Here is a 22,766-nt window from a genome sequence, read left to right as displayed (position 1 = left end):
CTGTCGCCGGTTCACCACTGTTCCTTCTTTGGAGCACTTTTGATAGATACTGACCACTGCAGACCGGGAACATCCCACAAGAGCTGCAGTTTTGGAGATGCTCTGACCCAGTCGTCTAGAAATCACAAATTTGTCCCTTGTCAAACTCGCTCAAATCCTTACGCTTGCCCATTTTTCCTGCTTCTAACACATCAACTTTGAGGACAAAATGTTCACTTGCTGCCTAATATATCCCACCCACTAACAGGTGCCGTGATGAAGAGATAATCAGTGTTATTCACTTCACCTTTCATAATGTTATGCCTGATCGTTATATATACTCACCAAAAGGATTATTATAGGAACACCATACTAATACTGTGTTTGACCCCCTTTCGCCTTCAGAACTGCCTTAATTCTACGTGGCATTGATTCAACAAGGTGCTGAAAGCATTCTTTAGAAATGTTGGCCCATATTAATAGGATAGCATCTTGCAGTTGATGGAGATTTGTGGGATGCACATCCAGGGCACGAAGCTCCCGTTCCACCACATCCCAAAGATGCTCTATTGGGTTGAGATCTGGTGACTGTGGGGGCCATTTTAGTACAGTGAACTCATTGTCATGTTCAAGAAACCAATTTGAAATTATTCGAACTTTGTGACATGGTGTATTATCCTGCTGGAAGTAGCCATCAGAGGATGGGTACATGGTGGTCATAAATTAGATTAGATTAGATTCAACTTTATTGTCATTACACAAGTACAAGTACAAGGCAACGAAATGCAGTTTAGGTCTAACCAGAAGTGCAATAGCAGCAAGTGCAGGATATACAACGTTTGCATAAGTGCAGGACATGGATATGTACTGAATATATATAAATATATCTATAAATAGAAAGATGGTTATTACTATAAACAGAATTTACAGGTGAATATGTACAGTGAATAATATACAGATGGTTATTACTATAAACAGAATTTACAGGTGGATATGTACTATGAATATAATATAATATACAGATGGCTATTACTATAAACAGAATTTTACAGATAGAGGTATACAATGATATGTTAGGCTAAAATGAGGAATATAGCAGTGGATTAAGGTAGTGCAATAAATTATGGACAGAAGCTATCCGAAAAAAGTGTAAAAGTGCAGTGGAAAGTGATTGCATATTACAGTTAGAAGTACGGTGAAAAATACAGATGTAAACAGTTGGTACTGTAAATAACAGCCGGCAGTGCAAATGAGCATCATCCAGTTACGGTATGGTAGTGCAAGATGCATAAGTAAACAGTTGTTACTGTGATAAACAGTCGGTAGTGCAAATAACAAAGTGAAGGCAGATGTGAGGTAGGAGAGTTATCAGTATATGAGGGAAGTGGATCAACGGGGGTTTGAGTTCAGTAAAGAGACAGCTCTGGGGAAAAAACTGTTCTTTAGTCTGCTGGTCCTGGTCCGGTGGATCCTGAAACGCCTGCCGGAGGGCAGGAGAGAAAACAGTCTGTGGGCTGGGTGAGAGGAGTCCTTGAGGATGCTGCGAGCTCGATGCAGACAGCGTTTCCTCTGGATGTGCTCGATGGCAGGTAGTGGAGTCCCTGTGATGCGCTGGGCAGTTTTCACCACCCGCTGCAGTGCCTTGCGCTCCGCAACAGAGCAGTTCCCATACCACACTGTCACACAGTTGGTCAGGATGCTTTCTATTGCGCAGTGATAGAAGTTCACCAGGATATCCGAGGAGAGCTGATTCTTCCTCAGTGTCCTCAGGAAGAAGAGGCGCTGGTGAGCCTTCTTGACCAAGCTGGAGGTGTTGGTCGTCCACGACATGTCTGCCAAGATGTGGATCCCCAGGAACTTGAAACTGGAGACACGTTCAACAGCCATTCCATTGATGTGGATGGTGTCGTGTGTGCCTCTTGACTCCTTCCTGAAGTCCACGATGAGCTCCTTCGTTTTGGTGGTGTTGAGGAGCAGGTTATTTTCGGTACACCATGTGGCCAGGTGCTGGATCTCCTCCCTATAGGCAGTCTCATCGTTGTTGCTGATGAGACCAATCACCGTTGTGTCGTCCGCAAACTTGACGATGGAATTAGATCCATACACAGGCTTGCAGTCGGCGGTGAAGAGGGAGTAGAGAAACGGGCTTAGCACACAGCCCTGTGGTACACCAGTGTTAAGAGTGATGGATGTGGAGCAGGTGAATCCTGAACGAACATTCTGGGGTCTGTCAGTTAGGAAGTCCAAAATCCAGTTACACATTGAAGTGTTGATGCCCAGGTCTCCAAGTTTGGCTATTAACTTGGTTGGGATGACAGTGTTGAATGCTGAGCTGAACAGCATGCATGCGTAAGTGTTTTTATTGTCCAGGTGAGTGAGCACAGAGTGCAGTGCCATGGAAACGGCATCCTCTGTGCTCCTATTGCTGCGGTAGGCAAACTGGTGTGAGTCCAATGTGGATGGTAGAGAGTCTTTTAGGTGTTCCAGGACCAGCCGCTCAAAGCACTTCATGACGATGGGTGTGAGTGCTACAGGGCGGTAGTCATTAGGGCACCTCGGGTTAGAGTGTTTTGGCACTGGCACAATGGAAGTGCGTTTAAAGCATGAAGGTACAACTGCTTGGGCAAGAGACAGGTTGAAAATGTCTGTAAAAACCTCAGCGAGCTGCTCCGCACATGCCCTGAGAACACGACCAGGGATGTTGTCTGGTCCAGCAGCCTTGTGCGCGCTGATCCGGCTCAGTGACTTGCAGAAATCTGTGGAGGAGAGTGTGATTGGTGGATCAGCTGAGGGTTTGAGCTTGGTGGCAGTTTCTCTGTTGTCTCTTTCAAAGCGAGCATAAAAGTGATTTAGCTCGTTCAGGAAGTTGACATCAGTGGCTGCGGGGGTGGAGTGGGGGGGTTTGTAGTCACTGATGGCCTGAATGCCCTGCCACATGCGTCGAGGGTCAGAGTTGGAAAAGTGACCCTCTATCTTTAGCTTGTAGCAGTGCTTGGCCTTTTTGATCCCCCTCTTCAGGTTTACTCTGGACGTACTGTAGGCTTGTGCATCTCCTGATCTGAAGGCAGGGATGGACATGGTCAGAAACAATGCTCAGGTAGGCCGTGGCATTTAAACGATGCCCAATTGGCACTAAGGAGCCTAAAGTGTGCCAAGAAAACATCCCCCACACCATTAAACCACCACCACCAGCCTGCACAGTGGTAACAAGGCATGATGGATCCATGTTCTCATTCTGTTTACGCCAAATTCTGACTCTACCATCTGAATGTCTCAACAGAAATCGAGACTCAACAGACCAGGCAACATTTTTCCAGTCTTCAACTGTCCAATTTTGGTGAGCTCGTGCAAATTGTAGCCTCTTTTTCCTATTTGTAGTGGAGATGAGTGGTACCCGGTGGGGTCTTCTGCTGTTGTAGCCCATCCGCCTCAAGGTTGTTTGTGTTGTGGCTTCACAAATGCTTTGCTACTCTTGTTTTCTTTGTTTAAATAAATGTTTATGTTGCCATTGGATCTCTCTGAAACACCAGTGTTACACTATCATTTATGTCAGAATATTACAAAAAAGCGTTTCTGCATAAGTAGTATCTATTAAGCATCTCTGTGCATCAACACAACCTCGCACCTGCACTCCACATAATCACATGTAAAACATACTTTCTCTCTCTTTTTGTTTGACATATGGTGCTCCCCATGTTAAATAAATGTGGGAAATGCATTTTATGTTGTACTAGTACAGTATAAATCTGATGAAAGCATTAACAAAAATCTGAAAGTGTAACATCAGCAACAAACAATCAGCCAATCATGAAACATGGAGCATCAGTTGGATTTACTTCTCATGAGAGTGTTGCCAGAGGAGGACGGGCCATCCCAGCTGAACCTGATTCCTCAACATTTTTCTCTCTTATAACTAAACAGAAGACTTGTTTTTTCATTAGATCATCTGCTCATTGGCTGAATTTGCTGGGACGGTCAGCCATTTGAACCCAAATGGTCCATTCTGAATATTTAAACTGATGTGCCATGTTCAAGTGTGAATGAGATTGTGATATCTTCAGAGAAAATTGAGGCTGTTACTCACACATCATGTGTGCTAGAGTCGTACAGACCTCATTTAATCTGTGTTATTGGTGCCCTAATGTTGATGGAGAGTGCTTTTTATAGGCTATATCTGTAAAGGAATACGTCAGATGCAGTATGTTCTCTTGCTTTTTTTTGTTTTAGAAGTGTCTCCTTTCCTCCTTTGACAGAAAAGGCATCCTTGCAAATGTTTTGTACATCATTATTTATTGTTGCACAGCGTATTGCAATTCAGAAACCATATACACGGAGCATAAAAACACCATATCAGATCAATAACGATGTCTTCAACTAGATTCAAATATCAGGGTTCAGTAACAGTGAGTTATATAGTAATAAATAATGGCACAGATTTTTGAATGAAACTCTAAGTGGCTGTGTTTCTCCCTGTATGGGCCATCAGAGTGACGCGGTAAACGGCGGTCTCGTCTCCTCTGAGGGTCAGCAGAGCACACGCTTGAACCACTGCGTTCGGCTGGAAGACAGAAACACACACTTCTGACTGATAACCCTTGGGTAAAACACACAAACTACACCAGTTACATTGTAAACTACAGTGCAATTCCAGTTTTTGAGTTACCCTTTGTTCCAGGGTTAGTTTGAAGCATTTGGTGAATGCATTTACATTTATACATTTGGCAGATACGTTTATCCAAAGCGACTTACATTGCACATAAGGTATACAGTTCACGCATTCCCTGCTAATCAAACCCATAACTTTGCGTTGTTACTGTAGTGCCACCCTCTACGTCTATAGGAGGCTCCAGTGGGCACCCAGCTAGAAATGTTATGTTCCCAGAACATTCTGAGACAGTCATGATGAGGAGTTCTTTTAAGGGTTCGGGGACATTATTTGGCGGACCTTCACGGAACATTCAGGATGTCCTTAGAACGTTTAGGCGACCATATTTTATTTGGAAATTTGATGTTCACAGAAAGTTCTCAGATCTTCCCCACTGGTGTCAAGGACGTCACCTGATAACGTTCCCAGAACGTTCCGAGACGGTCACGATGTTGAGTTCTTTTAAGGGTTGGGGGACGTCATTTGGCGGACCTTCAGGGAACATTCAGGATGTCCTTAGAACGTTTAGGCGACCATATTTTATTTGGAAATTTGATGTTCACAGAAAGTTCTCAGATCTTCCCCACTGGTGTCAAGGACGTCGCCTGATAACGTTCCCAGAACGTTTTGAGACGGTCATGATGAGGAGTTCTTTAAAGGGTTGGGGGACGTTATTTGGCGGAACTTCAGGGAACATTCAGGACGTTCTCGGAATGTTTAGGGGACCATTACTATAGGACATTCCCTCTAGGTCAAGCAAGGGCGTCATGGGTAACGTTCCGAGACGGTCATGATGTTGAGTTCTTTTAAGGGGACCTTCAGGGAACATTCAGGACGTTCTCGGAATGTTTAGGGCAGGGGTTTTCAAACTGGGGTCCGGGGACCCCCAGGGGTCCTCCAGAAGGTTCTAAGGGGTCCCCAGAACATTTCAGAGAATACAAAGACGAAGCAAAAATGGATCAAGTCTACCGAACATTCTACCTGTTTCATGTTAAATGTTAAATCTCATGTTAAATCTAAACGTTTCTCTCCTTTCTTGCCGTAAACCTACTTTCCAGAACTGTATATGTTTGCTTTGTATCTTTCAAGCGAGTTTTTCTCACTATAGTCTCCTTTATCTTGCGCACTGGGGTTGTAAGGCAGTATTCTTAACGCAGTTCGTAAGCTACTTACATACATTTATTGTGAAAGTTGCTTATAAAAATAAGTTTTAATTGAAAATTTCTTCTTCGAGTTTATACAACCAACATTAAGTATAGCCAATTTAAGTTTGGAAACAATATGTTGTATTTATAATGTCACACTTACTAATTATCTCTGTTTGATATATAGATGGATTTTAGGAAGGGGGTCCCTCATACAAGGTTCATCATATTTGGGGGTCCTTGCCAGGTTTAGGGGACCATATTTTATTTGGAAATTTGATGTTCCCAGAACGTCCCGCTGGTGTCAAGGACGTTGCCTGGTAACTTTCCCAGAATGTTCTGAGACAGTCATGATGAGGGGTTCTTTTAAGGGTTGGGGGACGTCATTTGGCGGACCTTCAGGAAATATTCAGGACGTTCTCAGTACGTTTAGGGGACCATATTTTATTTGGAAATATAATGTTCCCAGAACGTCCCGCTGGTGTCAAGGAACGTCGCCTGGTAAGGTTCCCAGAACGTTCTGAGACAATCACCATGTGGAGTTCTTTTAAGGGTTGGGGGACGTCATTTGGCGGACCTTCAGGGAACATTCAGGACGTTCTCAGAATGTTTAGGGGATCATATTTTATTTGGAAATTTGATGTTCCCAGAACGTTCTCAGAACGTCCCGCTGGTGTCAAGGACGTCGCATGTTAATGTTCTCAGAACGTTCTGAGACGGTCATGATGTTACGGTCAAGTTATTTTAAGGGTTGGGGGACATTATTTGGCGGATATTCAGGGAACATTCAGAACGTTCTGGGAATGTTTATTGGACCATTACTATAGGATGTTCCCTCTAGGTATCTACACTACATTCCCATAATGTTTGCAGGACCTTTAGGGGACCAACCTAGAATGTTATTTTTTGGTCCTATTTAGGTCCTTCCATCACATTTACTGAATGCTTTCAGAACATGTTTGTGTGAATCTATGTACAGTGCTTTGCAAATGAGGGTCAGTAAAACACAGAGTTTCACAAAAGTTGCTTTCTGTTAGTGTCTCAAATGTCCTCTTTGTAATGTTGCTGTGTGATCATAAAATAATAAAAATGGAACGTCCCCCTAAAGTCATATCAGGAACCTTGAACTGCAGCACTTTCATAACTAAAAGAGGAAGTTTTAGGAATGTCCCTAATGTTCTGTAAAGGTTTGGGATTTTCGTCACCTTTAGATAACTTTTAGGGAACGTTGCGCAAGGTTGCGAGAACGTCCCCTCCTACATGGGCATGACAGCTCATATTACACACAATATTATATCAATGTTTTACGTCACTGAAGTATAGCACGAATAAAAGTGTTAGGTTATGCACTAAGAATGTAAATCGCGATTATACAAAAGAGTTCTGATTTGAACACTCACAGCGAGACCACTAGATGGCATCCAGGTGATGGTGATAGGACGTCTATGTCCTGCATCCACACTTCCCTGCATGGGTGTCACTCTGAAGCCCTGCTGCTCGACAGGAGTCAGATTCTCCCAGATATACTCGAGCGTCTGAGAGCAGAAGAGAGGGTTTCTCAGCATGAACCACCTCAAACATGTCACTGACCGATCAGATTATGTCATCGGATGATACCGTGCTGAGCTGTTTACTTACTTTTTTTGTGGCCGGTTTTGAGCCGAGGACACATCCCACATGGAGTTTGCGTGTGGCTGCGATCGCTTTGCCCTCTTGATATTCACTGCTAAAAGTCACCAGCAAACTCTTGTTGTCTACATAATGTGTAGGTTTGTGAAACGCTGGCAAAGATATGAAAATCAGGGATAACAGCTCAAAAAAGTGCTTTCAATGCATTCTACCAGTGATGTGAGTCTGGGCAATGATCACATGAATATCTAACCAATGAGAGAAGGGGAGAGTGATTGAGATAATAATTAAGAGACATAAGACTTCTCATTTGTTAACATTCGTCTGGCTACATAACACTGCGCAGAAAGTACGCACATCACCTTTAGGCTTTACATAAGTTACACATACACTATATTACCAAAAGTTTTGGGACGCCTGCTTTTACATGCCCATGAACTTTAGTGACATCCCATTCTTAATCCGTAGGGTTTCATATGGAGTTGGCCCAGCCTTTGCAGCTATAACAGCTTCAACTCTTCTGGGAAGGTTTTCCAAAAATGTTTAGGAGTGTGTTTATGGGAATTTTTGACCATTCTTCTAGAAGTGCATTTGTGAGGTCAGGCACTGATGTTGGACGAGAAGGCCTGGCTCGCAGTCTCTGCTCTAATTCATCCCAAAGCTGTTCTATCGGGTTGAGGTCAGGACTCTGTGCAGGCCAGTCAAATTCCTCCACACCAAACTCGCTCATCCATGTCTTTATGGACCTTGCTGGTGGTCTTGTTATGCTGAAGCATTAAGAGTTCCTTTCACTGGAACTTAAGGGTCAAGCCCAACCCCTGAAAAACAACCCCCATACCATAATCCCCCTCCACCAAACTTTACACTTAGCCCAATGCAGTCAGGCAAGTACCGTTCTCCTGGCAACCACCAAACCCAGACTCGTCCATGGGAAGCGTGACAGAGAAGCGTGATTGGTCACTTCAGAGAACACATCTCCACTGCTCTAGAGTCCAGTGGCGGCGTGCTTTACCCCACTGCATCCTACGCTTTGCATTGCACTTGGTGATGTAAGGCTTGGATGCAGCTGCTCGGCCATGGAAACCCATTCCATGAAGCTCTACACACTGTTCTTGAGCTAATCTGAAGGCTACACGAAGTTTGGAGGTCTGTAGCTATTGACTCTGCAGAAAGGCGGCAACTTTTGAGCACTTTTCTCCTCAGCATGCGCTGACCCCGCTCTGTGATTTTACGTGGCCTAGCCCTTCGTGGCTGAGTTGCTGTTGTTCCCAATTGCTTCCCCTTTGTTATAATACCACTAACAGTTGACAGTGGAATATTTAGTAATGAGGAAATATCAGGAATGGACTTATTGCACAGGTGGCAACCTATCACAGTATCACGCTTGAATTCACTGAGCTCCTGAGAGCGACACATTCTTTCACAAACGTTTTTAGAAGCGTCTGCATGCCTAGTGCTTGATTTTATACACCTGTGGCCATGGAAGTGATTGAACACCTGAATTCAATGATTTGGAGGGGTGTCCCAATACTTTTGGCAATATAGTGTAATAAATATAGTTAGATGACTACATTAAAACAACAACAAGAGAAGAAAGTACCTTGATGTCCTGATGTGTATATATGTGATGGGATGACAGACTCAGAGCAGGCGTCCACTGGATCCCCACCACAGACAAACATATTGTGTTGACAGGAAGAGCCCCTGAGCTCCAGCACACACACCGTTTGCTAACATTCACAAACACACAATTATTTTAGTCAAAACATCAGAACTGCTGTGTATGATGCACAATACAAAACTAAACGGGCTTTAACCCTCTGGTGTTGTTCATTTGGGAGTCACACTTGTGTTGATCGCGGTCAAAAGTGACCAAACACCTGAAATGTAACTTATTTTATTTTCAGTAAAATCAATGTCATATATTTTTTTTTTCAATACTTTTTTATTTTGAAAAAAATGTATGTTACTAATTAATGTCTATGCAATAATAAAAAAAATTCCCAATTGAAAATAATTTAAAAAATCTTTCAATTAAAAGCTCTATTTCATGTTAAAATAGAGACAAGGGGCCCTATCTTACCGATCTGAGTTAATGGCGCAGGTACACTTAGGTCATGTCCGAATCCACTTTTGCTGGTTATCGACGGAAAAAATGGTCGGCGCGCCAGGCACACGGTCCAAAAGGGTTGTCTCTAGTCTCTTAATGAGTCATGGGTGTGTTTTGGGCGTAACGTGCAATAAGAGTCTCATCTCCCTTTCCCTTTAAAAGCCAGTTGTGCTCGCACCATGGCGGAATCACTATTTACATGGAGGAAAGACTGAACGCTTCTCCAGAGAGGAATCCTTTTATTTTAAAATTTAAATGTGTGTGTGCAGCTGCGCATCCCTGTGTGTGTAATAAGCAGAGTGTACGCGCGATATGCACCGCCTATAGGCTCATATTACTAACACGCCCTTTAAATAACACTGCGCTGTTGACTTTAGAGCAGGTTTGTGTTGGTCAATGGCGCAGTCGTTTTCAGTTCCTCAATATAACAATGCGCCTGAACACACCTGGTCTGCGTCCGAAACCTGGATTTCAAGGTAGGAAGGCATCAAGGCACGTCCAAATCTAATGTTAGCTTCACTTCCTGTCTCCTGAGAGACCTTAATCTGATCGATTTTTGAAGGCAGCATATTTGTATTCTTCGCTGCCTTTGATATCCCACAATCCTGTGCGTTCCAAAAAAGATGGCGTCCGAAAGTTGCGTTTGCTGGTCAGTTTGTGTGTAAATGTACGTTTTTGACCAACATTTTCCACTTCTGATGTCATTTCTAGCGAGAAATTACTAATGTAGTAATTCAATATTTGTTTAGTTCTCACCAAAGCTCTCTCTATTTTGCTGTAGATCATTACACTGCCTAAGAAGTCTGTCTGAAATTAGTTTTGTGAGGTGCCTTCCTGCACAAACTCTGCCTTACAAGTCATTGTCGAATAAGGCAGCGAGGCAACGGTCAGCTGCCTAGGTTTTCGGACGCAGCCCTGGTTTTCAGACCAGCACACCCATGGGCGAACAGATGCGCCAGTCCATTTACTATTTAAACAACGTGGAGCTGGACGTGAAAATGAGAACTGTGTCGGGCTGTAACTAGCAGAAAACACTTGTGTCACGCCTAGCGTCACATTGCGCCCGGTGTGTGATAGGACCCTATCCAATTTTTGAAGGCAGATTAGTGTCATCTGGTGGAAGTAAAAACATAAACATAACATAAAACATAAACATAAAAACATCTGTAATGCCGTGATGTAGATTCCTGTATAGCTATATTAAAAGAGGCTTGTCAATTCTAGACATTACTTTTATTAGGTTGTGTATTTAGATATATATTTAGACACTACTTTTTTATCAAGTTTAGATATTTTGTAGAGAAATACATTTTGTTACATACAAATTGAAAAGGAATTCTTTATCAGAGCTTAATCATTCTGTGTCTGATCTGATTTCATCCTCTTATTAGAGTCTTCTGGCTCAGTTTTGCCATATTGTGTGGTGTGTGTCTATTTTAGACTGTCGCCCCTTCACTGCGGTGTGCTTTTTTCAGCATCGTTGCTGATTTGTTGTTCGTACCTCCTCCCAAAATTGCTCTCTTTTTTCATATTTTCTATGGTGGTCATTTCTGATAGCGAACAACACAAGTGTGTAGAATCAAGTCCACTTTTTTTTTGTGTGTGTGGTCACATAGCGACTGCCTCAAAAGTCACACAGTTTTCTACCATTCTAATGAAGTGGCGGTTTTAAAAAATAACATAAAAAAATGTTTTTCCTAAAATGACCAAACAACACCAGAGTGTTAAGAATCATATTTCATAATTATATTGTCAAGAGGGAGGGAAATGAACACTAGCCAAATGTGCATAATTGACAACGCTTTACAATAAAGTCTAATTTATTAATATTAGCTAACTACCTTAGTTATCATGAGCTAACAATGAGCAATACTTCTACAGCATCTGTTAATCTTAGTCAATGGTAATTTCAACATTTACTAATGCATTTTTTAAATCTAAAAGTTGTATTTGTCAACAATTGTTAATGCACTGTGAACTAACATGAACAAACAATGAACAATGTTAACAAAGATAAATAAATGCTGTAAGATTATATTGTTCATTGTTAGTTCATGTTAGCTAATGCATTAATGTTAACGAATGAGGTGACGATTTTTCTCCGATCGGCCCTTGACAAGAAATGCTATATAGTAACAATATTAGCAAAATTTCTTGCATCAATCTAATAAAATGTAAAGATTTTTCTTTGAGCCATTAAAATTGCCAATTGAATAAATTAAAAGAGACAAATTTATCTTGTTTTATGCATGTTTTTTTTTTTGTTTGTTGCATATTTAAATAATGCAGAAAATCAACAGAATATATACACTGTAAAAAAAAAAATCTTGTCTCCAATTGAAAATGTTCTAGTGACTGATCACATCTAAATTTATTAGATGGCCAAATTGAATGAATGTGAATTAAATTGCATCAATTCACAGAAATGTAATTCGGTTACTTGAAAAAGTTTCATTTTTTTTTTTTACAGTGTATGTATATATAAGATGCAAACGTATATATGCAACTTTTTGCATTTTTGCGAAAAGTGAATGCCCCATCCTGATTGTAGTTTGTATTGATGTGGAGATGAAGGCCCTAACTCTGTTGATGAGCTGCACTGTGAGAAGGTCCCTGTAATTGAGACTCTCATGATCAGGATGGAAGGACACAGTGATGTCAACAGCGGCAGCCGCAGGAACAGCTCCTCCTGATGGACACACGCGGAACACACTCAGCCCGCTGTGGTTCTGAGCACCTGAGAGGATGGACACATGAGGATATTAACGGATCATTTCACACATTTGGGCAGAACTGTCATGTACAATAGCCGACAAAAGTGATGTCAGGACTGCGGAGGCGTTGGTTTGGGGTTTCGTTTTTAATGACCCTACAAGTTCGATTTAACCATCAAAATATGAGGAACATTTTTTATATTTTTTAAATATTTTAAATATAAGTTAAGAACAATACAGAAAATGGCAAACTACAGCTTTTATTACAGGTTTTTATTTTACTATGCAAACAAAATGCATAGAAAAACAAAAAGCTGACAGGAAAAAACATTCATTGACTACAATTAATTCTCTCTTGTTTTTTGCATGTGTTCGTAACTTCCGCCTGGATGAATTGTCAGCACAATTTGGCATGTTTCTTTGCATTTTCACAAAAAAACAAAAAACAATTGACTCCAAGTTCAACTATGCAATATGCTTAAAATCTTGTTTAATAATATTTAAATAAAGGGTGAAGATGTCCATTTTCGCCCACAGGACTGCCGCATACTGGATGTTTTTCCCTTTTCACACCATTCTTTGTAAACCCTAGAAATGGTTGTGCGTGAAAATCCCAGTAACTGAGCAGATTGTGAAATACTCAGACCGGCCCGTCTGGCACCAACAACCATGCCACGCTCAAAATTGCTTAAATCCCCTTTCTTTCCCATTCTGACATTCAGTTTGGAGTTCAGGAGATTGTCTTGACCAGGACCACACCCCTAAATGCATTGAAGCAACTGCCATGTGATTGGTTGATTAGATAATTGCATATAATGAGAAATTGAACAGGTGTTCCTAATAATCCTTTAGGTGAGTGTATATATAATTATACTATAATTAACATGACAATAAACAGCCGCTGACATTTCCATTTGTTGACATGGTTAGATTCAGGTGGCAAATATTATATATTAAGTTGGGTATCCACCTTAGAGATAATCACCATATTTATAATGAAACCATCATATTTAAAACTATGACATTAATAATTTCATATAATAAACTATAATTTATTATTACTACTGTAAATCTGTATTCAATTATTATGGGATCTCATTCAATGCTTTCAAAATCTTTGCTTTTTAAAAATATTTTGTTTCTATATTTCTATATTAACATATTTTAAAGGAACACTCCACTTTTTTTGAAAATAGGCTCGTTTTCCAACTCTCCTAGAGTTAAACAGTTGAGTTTTACCGTTTTCGAATCCATTCAGCCGATCTCCGGGTCTGGCGGTAGCACTTTTAGCATAGCTTAGCATGGATCATTGAATCTGATTAGACGTCTCGCTCCAAAAAATGACCAGAGTTTCGATATTTTTCCTATTTAAAACTTGACTCTTCTGTAGTTACATTGTGTACTAAGACCGACAGAAAATGAAACGTTGCGATTATCAAGGAACTTTGCTGCCGTACCATGGGTGCAGCGGCGCAATGATATTACGCAGCGCCTGAAAATAGTCCCCAGCAGCTGCCTGTGCAAGCAGGTTGTCACATTGGTTATGTTGACGGAAGTTAGAATATTTTCCGGCGCTGCGTAATATCATTGCGCCTGCTGCACCCAAAATCGCAACTTTTCATTTTCCGTCGGTCTTATTACACGATGTAACTACAGAAGAGTCAAGTTTTAAATAGGAAAAATATCGAAACTTTTTTAAATATAAATTTTTTTGAGCAAGATGCTAACAGTCTAATCAGATTCAATGATCTATGCTAAGCTATGCTAAAAGTGCTACTGCCAGACCCGGAGATCGGCTGAATGGATTCGGAAAAAAGTAAAAAATCAACTGTTTAACTCTAGAGGACTTGAAAATGAGCCTATTAAAAAAAAAAAAAAAGAGTTTTCCACTCCATTTAAAGGTATAGTTTACCCAAAAATTACAATTAGCCCATGGTTTACTCACCCTCAAGTTATCCTAGGTGTATATTACATTCTTCTTTCAGACGAATACTCAGAGTTATATTAATCAGAGTTATATTACAAAAGTTCTGGCTAATCCAACTTTATAATAGCAGTGATTGTTGCTCTGTTTTTGAAGTCCATAAAAAATGCACCTGTCTCCGTCGAATAACGTGCTCCACACGGTTCCGGGGTGTTAATAAAGGCCTTCTGAAGCGAATTGATGCGTTTGTGTATGAAAAATATCCATATTTAAAACTTTATAAAGTAAAGTTCCAGCCGATCGCCTTCCATGGAAAAGTGTTGAAAGTGCCTTCTCACAATTCAAGATGCGTACATGACGTCATGACGAGCATACCTGGGCTGCGTTCAGCCCCGACAAAACGCTGCAAAATGTTTTTTAAACGGAAACGGTGCAGCGTTGAACACCCTGTTCTGTTGACGCAAGAGTTGTAACTATGGCAGCTGAGAAGGCCATTCTTTGTGTTTTTTTTTAGGAATTTTCGGAGCCTGATGAAATCGATATAAATACGTGTTTAATAATGCAAAATACATGCAATCACTGCCACATATAACACACATATATATATATATATATATATATTACTATAAAACTCTTACGACAATCATGTCTTCTAATATCTTCAATTGTTGCGTATACATACTGAGCTGCAGCGGACACATTTGTAAACATCTTTACTTTGACCCATTGTGTGAGCTGTCTCTTTAATACCGCGTGCTTTATATACATGTTGCTGCTGATTGGGCTGACATATTTGACACACCCACCAAACGAGAAAAAACGCATCTCAAACATGTTGCACACCGTTACACACCGTTTGCAGGAAACATGACGTTCAACCGGAAACCGTAGCAAAACGTTGCGCACCGGTTTGAGCTTTGAACGTGCCCCTGGTCACGTTTGTCTTTCGATCGGCAGAGGCACTTTCAACACTTTTTCATAATTTGAATATGGAAGGCGGTCGGCCGAAACTTTACTTTATAAAGTTTTAAATATGGATATTTTTCTTTCACAAATGCATCGATTCGCTTCAGAAGGCCTTAATTAACACCCCAGAGCCGTGTGGAGCAGTTATTTGACGGACAGATGCATTTTTTTTGGACTTCAAAAACAGAGCAACGATTACTGCTATTATAATGCTTGGATTAGCCTGGATTTTTGTAATATAACTCTGATTGTATTCGTCTGAAAGAAGAATGTCATATACACCTCGGATGACTTGAGGGTGTGTAAATCATGGGCTAATTTTCATTTTTGGGTGAACTATCCCTTTAATGACAGCATACTGTAAAATAAATTTACTGAACAAAAGTGAGTTATTTTATTTATCAAAATAAAAATGAAATAGTTTGCTAAAGCGATTGTTTTGATCAAGTATTAACTTTAACATTATTAGAAACCTTTTAGCTGAAGTATTTGTGTGTCTGTGGGGTAAAGGCCCCCACTCGCCACCTCATACTGTACATTTATTAACATTCATTAATGCTCCATTAATGTTCAATAAACATATTTTTTTTTTTTCTGCATTCATACACTATGCGAGTAATGAAAAGCAAATTTTTTCTTAAGGTGTGCCTTTAGAAGACACATAATACAGGGTATGAGTCATACGGACAACTGTTATCCCAGCTGATAAAAATACATTCTAACAACGTTCCCATTAAGTTATGAAAACATTATTTCTGCATGTTCCATGAACATTCAAAACATCCAGTTTTTTTAAAACGTCTTGGTTATACGAATGAAATTAGTGTTTTGAGAACATTATTAAAGACCAGATAACGTTGAATGAACGTTCTATCAATGTTACTGGAAGAACGTTTGTTCATAACTTTGAGAGAACCGTGCCAGAACGTTTTCTGTTCGCTGGGTGACACTTTCATGGAGGTTATTTTTTTGGCTTTTTGGGAGCTTAACGGCCCCTAATATTTTGCTTGAATTAAACAGAGAAGCATCAACATTCTGCTAAACATTCCCTTTTGTGTTGCACAGAAGACAGAAAGTTTAGAACTCACGGGATTAAATGATGACAAAATCCACAGTTTTGGGTGAACCTCTCTCTAAAAAACATGTTTTTTATGGGCAGAATCTCTGGTCACATGCTTATTTTCCACAGGAAGTAACTCACCCACATGTGCTGTGGAGTCCATGACAGGCAGAATCCGCTCGCCCGGCTCCGGGAGACGCTGGCTTTCTAACAGCACACTGAACCGCACATCCAGTGAGGAGGCGTTCTGCAGCTAAACACACCATCAGCTCATTAACACACACACAGTGATTTCTGAAGGATCATGGGACACTGAAGACTGGAGTGATGATGCTGAAAACTCAGCTTAGCTATTCATTTCTTGAATTTTTTGACTAACGTTTGAACGGTAGTGTATAGCAATAAGTCCAATAACAGATACAGTAAAGACACAAGACTTTGGTTAGCTTACGCGCTCATACATTTAGCAGATGATTGTGTGTAGTGTGACTTACAGTACATTACAGTCCTAGGGTTCGCTCAAGGTCACAGTGGTGACTGGAGATTTTACAAGTTTAATCTCTCAATCACTACACAAGCAGTAATATATACTCCATAGGGAATAAAACCAGGAACCCATCACAATATACAAGAAAGGCCATGTGAAACCACACAAACACAATCATCAGAACTGAATCTATAGTGAGAGTGACCTCTAGTGTTCAACTGCAGCATGACGTGACACTATAAAATAGTACCTTAGGCAGGGCAGTACCTTTAAAGGACCACATTTCGAACCTTATCTAACCCAAAAAGGTGCATATTAGTACCTTAGTTTAGTAATATATGCCCTTAAAGGGTTATTTCACCCAAAAATGAAAATTAGCTTTTCACGTGAAGCATGGAATGTCCTGGCCAGAACGAACTTTGTTCTTGTTCTTGCCACCTTGAGAAAACAAACTAATTTCTTTGTTCTTATGGAGTATGTATACCAAGCTTTAATCTCATTTTTGGGTGAACTATCCCTTTAAGGCACTACTATTAGGGTGCTAGCACACTAGCACTTTTGGTGCACACCTGGGTTCGATTGACGTCAGAGTTCAGTTCGTTTGGATGATGTGAACGCTGTCTTCTGAACTCGGGTGCGCACCCACAAACCGTAGGTGGTCTGGGGTTTGGTTCATGTAAACTCCTGTACGGTTCGCTCTGATGTGAACGCAATCGTACTAAATCACGGAAGTGAACTGCTATTAATGACGTATGATTTGATAAAAATGTGTGTTTGTGTGACTTTCACTCATTTTGCTGACGAGCATTACTTATGTATTGCAAGCAGACCTGTAAATCTAATTTCTGCTCGTCTTCAGTGTTCTTTAGAGCATTGCAGTACATTCACGGCAGATAGATGCAAGGGCCATTACGTACTGAAGCTTTGGTAACAAAACCAACGGTTCAAAAACAAAAATATAAAAGTGAGGTGTGCAACGCTATGCATTTTCCCTTCTCGCTCACCATTGTTACCAAGCAACGGGGTAAACAGATGACGCTTTGATGACGCAAACGCACCCCGGTACGGACCCAAATAATATAATATGAACACAGTCCAGCAGGGGCAGGAGGAGGGGGTAGCAATCAGACTCAGGTTCGGTCCAGGCAATTGAACCAAGTGTGAAAGCACCCTTAGGGTGTACTCACACTTGTCATGTTTGGTTCGATTAAAGCGAACCCTGGTGCGATTGCTCAGTTACTGCGGTTCATTTGAACATATGTGAATGCTGCCTTCCGAACCCTGGTGCCACCAAACAAGCAGACCAAGACAGCTAAAAAGATGGGTCTCGGTCTGCTTCCAAACTAACTCTGGTGCGGTTTGATTGATATATGAACGCAACACGGACCAAAGACATGTAAACAAACCAAAAACAGGACGGGATGTCACAAGATGCGACGCTACTAGTCAGCTGATTTGACGATGCGGAAAGATCGGTGTGTCCAAAATGAGTAGAGGGCAAACGCGGAGCAACGAGGAGGTAAAGCACAGCATTGTTTTGAATGTTCGGTAAGCAAGCTCCGTCCCGAAATATATACATCATAAAAGCTGACCAATCAGGTTGTGACCGTATCCCTATGCCTTTGATTCGGTAACTTTAAGTTTGCTGTTAAAAATGCCAGTGTGAATGCTAAGCGGACCAGGACTATATGTTTTGTTTTTGTTTTTTGGTCCGGACCAAACAAACCAAACTACAAGTGTGAATGCACCCTTAGACTTTAAGGGGTAAATAAGGGACAAAGATGTCTGTTTAAATGTATAGTGACAAGCTTTTGTACCCTTAAAGGTACATTTGTTCCCTTTCGTTCAGTCACTACGACGTAACGTTAGTGACTAACAAATGGGGGTTTCGCTTAGAAGCCAATCATCTTCGAGATCTTAGAAAATGCCCAATGGCAGTGCCAATTCCATGGGCATGCAGAATTTGCATACGTAACTCCGCCCCACTGCGTGGGTATAAATAGGAAGTACGTGGCAATATCGCATTACGTTTCTGCTTCGGAGCCAAGAGTACCTACCTCTTCACTCCTACAGCCTTCTGAGACTCTGTCAGCTTCTTCGAGACGAGCAGCTTTCCAGGCGGTGTTGGTGTGACGGCGCGTTCCAGTGATCGCATACTTCCTGCCTGCTGATCTGTGCAGTGGTCTGCATCCAGCTGGTCTGTGTTTCCCTGGGCACTTCGGCATCGACTGCGAAGTTTCCTCTCACAAAAAGAGCTTGCACGTGGCACGTCCTTTTCAGGATGTCTCGCCCGTGCACTTCTGGGTGTGGTCGGTCTCTTCAGCCTTCTGATAGGCACAAGCGCTGTGTGACGTGTTTGGGCTTTCAGCACGCTCAGGCAGCGCTCGTGGATGATTCATGTTCCCTCTGCGGGAACATGATCATCTCAGTGTTACGGTCGATACTCCGTGACCTCTGTGCTGATGCCGGAGCGAGAGTCCCCTCTGCCACACCCCAATCTGCGGTCTCCACAAGAGGCGGCACTTTGGCTGGTGGCCAGGGTGACCTGAGGGTGACGGTATGGAATCTCCGCCTCGGCCCACACCCCCCTCTAATGCACCGAACCAGCCGAGCGTTCAGGCGTGTACATCGGGGCCGGCTCCTGCTGTCCCGACTGTCGCGTTTGGCGCCGCGGAGGACGAGGAAGTGTCGATCGCCGCATCGCAAGGTGGGCTGGAGTCATCTGAGGATGATGATTCGGCTGTGCTGCTGCCTTTGGGTGTGCCAGCATTGCCCGAGTCGGACCCAGAATTGACAGCCATGCTATCTCGGGCAGCCGCAACGCTTGGGTTGGAGTGGAACCCTCCGCCCCGACCTGAGCGCTCGCGGTTGGACGTTTGGTTTTTGGGGGCAGCGTGTCCGGACACCCGTCTGGGCACCCCTCCAATACCTTTCTTCCCTGAGGTGCATGAGGGGGTTGCGCGGCCCTGGAAGAACCCGTTGTCTTCCCGTGACCGCTCGGCGATCTCCTCCGCCTTCTCCGCCCTCGATGGAGCCGGTCAAAGGGTACACTGGGGTCCCCCCAGTCGAACGCTCTGTTCAAGTGACTCGGGCCTGCCTTCAGACACTCACCCCGTGGTCGAACCTCAACTTTCTACGGGCCGGTGTGCCCTTAGAGCGAATTTCTAGGCATGTTGTCGTATCGACGGATGCCTCTGCTACAGGTTGGGGTGCCATGTGCAATGGACAAGCAGCCGCAGGCTCCTGGACAGGACCCCAGTGCCTTCTGCATGTCAATTGCCTCGAGTTGCTGGCAGTACGGTTCGCCCTGCACCGCTTCCGGGCGTTGCCCAAGGGTTAACATGTACTGGTCAGGACAGACAACACGGCCGTTGTAGCGTCAACCATCAACCACCAGGGCGGTCTACGCTCCCGCCGTATGTCTCAACTCGCCCGCCATCTCGTTCTATGGAGTCAGAAGCACCTGAGGTCCCTTCGTGCTGTCCATATTCTGGGAGTCCTGAACTGTGCAGCCGACGAGCTCTCACGGCTTCAGCAACTTCCGGGAGAATGGAGACTCCATCCCCAGACGGTCCAGCTGATTTGGGAACAGTTCGGCGACCCACAGGTAGATCTGTTTGCCTCCCACGACTCTTCCCATTGCAGCCCGTTTTATTCCCTGACCGAGGGCACGCTCGGCACGGATGCACTGGCGCACAGCTGGCCGCAGAGCCTACGCAAATATGCGTTCCCCCCAGTGAGCCTTCTCGCACAGCTCTTGTGCAAGATCAGGGAGGACAAGGAGCAGGTCCTTCTGGTCGCCCCTCCCTGGCACGGCCGGACCTGGTTCCCCTAACTCTTACTCCTTGCGACAGCCCCTCCCTGGCCTATTCCTCTGAGAAGCGACCTCCTTACTCAGAGACGGGGCACCCTTTGGTACCCGCGTCCTGATCTTTGGAACCTCCAGTTGTGGCTCCTGGACGGGACGCGGCAGGTTTGAGTACCCTACCACCTACGGTGGTGGCTACCATCACTTCTGCTAGGGCAGAGTCCACTCGGCATGCCTATGCGTTGAAGTGGAACCTCTTCATCACCTGGTGTTCTTCCCGCCAAGAAGACCCCTGGAAATGCCCGATCGGGTCTGTGCTCTCGTTTCCTCCAAGAAGGGTTGGAGCGAAGGCTGTCTCCCTCCACCCTTAAAGTTTACGTGGCCGCAATATCTGCCTACCACGACCTCTTGGAGAACAAAAAGGTAAGTCAGCACGACCTGGTCATCCAGTTCCTGAGGGGAGCCAGGAGACTAAATCCTCCTCGCTCTCCCCTCGTACCCTCTTGGGACCTCTCAGTAGTTTTGGATGCTCTGCAGAGGTCCCCCTTTGAGCCTTTGCAGTCGGTCGATATTAAGTTTGTGTCTATGAAGACAGCGCTACTGACTGCATTGGCCTCCATCAAGAGGGTAGGCCTCCTCGCTAACAGACATCTGCAGAGCTGCAGGCTGGGCGACACCCAACACATTCGCCAGATTCTACAATCTCCGAGTGGAGCCCGTGTCCGACTATGTACTCGTCTCTACTAGTGGCCGGTAATGGACCAGGCTCAGATGTCTTTGCTTGCTCGCCATTCCACTCCACGGACTGGATACGTGCGATTATTCTCCTCAGGTGAGCTTCCCGAAAGCCCTGAGTTCCACCAGCACTGTCTACGCCGACGCCAGTTCAGTCTGCCCTCTCTTGAGCCCAGACCCTCGTGTTCGGCCAGGTGCCCCGTGTGCATGGTTCCCCTCTGGCGACCCCCACATGTGTATTTCCACCGTAAGCCTCCTCAGTGAGCAGGTGTCTTTCCCTTGGCAAGTCCCTGCCTCTCCTGGGGTTAAAAATCCACCTTCGGCTGGTACCCCAGAGTTCTCATATGTGTACTCTCCAAGTCCTCCCTACGGGTAGGCATTTTGGCATATCCTCACTGGAATATGCTTCCCAGTGTACCTTGGTATTCCTTCGTCCGTACTAGCCTTACGACAGGGCACTCGCACTTACACAGGGCACTGGAAGACAGCTGAGTGGCGTGATTATATTGGGACCCCCATTCTTTAGTCACTAACGTTACGTCGTAGTGACTGAACGAAAGGGAACGTCTCGGTTACGGATGTAACTCTCGTTCCCTGAGGAGGGAACGGAGACGTAACGTTCCTTTGCCACATCCGCTGTGCTGCTGGAACGGTTAAGTCTTGGCTCCTCAGCAGGTAACGTAATGCGATATTGCCACGTACTTCCCATTTATACCCACGCAGTGGGGCGGAGTTACGTATGCAAATTCCGCATGCCCATGGCATTGGCACTGCCATTGGGCGTTTTCTAAGATCTCGAAGATGATAGGCTTATAAGCGAAACCCCCATTCGTTAGTCACTAACGTTACGTCTCCGTTCCCTCCCCAGGGAACGAGGGTTACATCCGTAACCGAGACGTTTTTTGACATTTTAGTATAATTTGATAACTGTACATGCATTACATACACTGCAAAAAAATCTTTTATTATTTAGTATTTTGTCTTGTTTTTCATTACAGGTATCAAAAAATTCTTAAATCAAGATACATTTAGGCTACTCAAGAAGCAGAATTATTTAAGATAATGAAATATGTATCCAAATTAAGTGAGTTTTTGCTTAAAACAAGAAAAAATATCTGTCAGTGGGGTCAGAAAAATAATCTTGTTTTCCCTTTGAATTAAGTTGATTTTTCTTTCTATATTGGCAGATATTTTTGTTCTTGTTTTAAGCATAAACTCACTAAATTGATCATTCTTTCAGAAAACAACACTTTGGGCCAGATTTACTAAACAGGGCAAATCCCATAAAAGCGCCGATCGGATTGTAAAGTTCTGTGCGTGATCTACTGATGACACACACTTTAAGGAACACAGACTCGGATCTTTCCATAATGACCAGCGCAATCTACCAGTTAGCGTCTGGTTTAAGACACGCTTTTTTGTGCAGTAAATAATGGCGGAAACACCAGTAAATTGACGAGCGCAAAGTACCTTAGTAAATCACCTTGTGTGATTCATTTAAATACTCTCCTCCCATTTATACTGCGTCTGAAAGGGAAACTCCTACAAATGCATATGCAATAAG

General features: G+C 43.2%; 1 protein-coding gene across 1 annotated transcript in view; it reads right to left on the bottom strand.

Annotated features, from left to right (window-relative positions):
• Positions 1 to 4,429: 4,429 nt before the first annotated feature.
• Positions 4,430 to 22,766, bottom strand: part of cfap74 (cilia and flagella associated protein 74) — a gene marked incomplete at both ends in the record, with an annotated part of 80,539 nt that continues 62,202 nt past the window's right edge. The window contains 6 exons of the mRNA XM_079827412.1: positions 4,430 to 4,537; positions 7,170 to 7,304; positions 7,408 to 7,550; positions 8,999 to 9,128; positions 12,091 to 12,245; positions 16,314 to 16,425. Coding sequence (XP_079683538.1) covers positions 4,430 to 4,537; positions 7,170 to 7,304; positions 7,408 to 7,550; positions 8,999 to 9,128; positions 12,091 to 12,245; positions 16,314 to 16,425 — 783 coding nt within the window. The remainder of the gene's footprint in view (positions 4,538 to 7,169; positions 7,305 to 7,407; positions 7,551 to 8,998; positions 9,129 to 12,090; positions 12,246 to 16,313; positions 16,426 to 22,766) is intronic.

This window comes from Gobio gobio (genome assembly GCF_949357685.1).
Source record: "Gobio gobio genome assembly, chromosome: 10".
Taxonomy (NCBI): domain Eukaryota; kingdom Metazoa; phylum Chordata; class Actinopteri; order Cypriniformes; family Gobionidae; genus Gobio; species Gobio gobio.
This window is presented reverse-complemented; position numbering and strand designations above follow the sequence as displayed.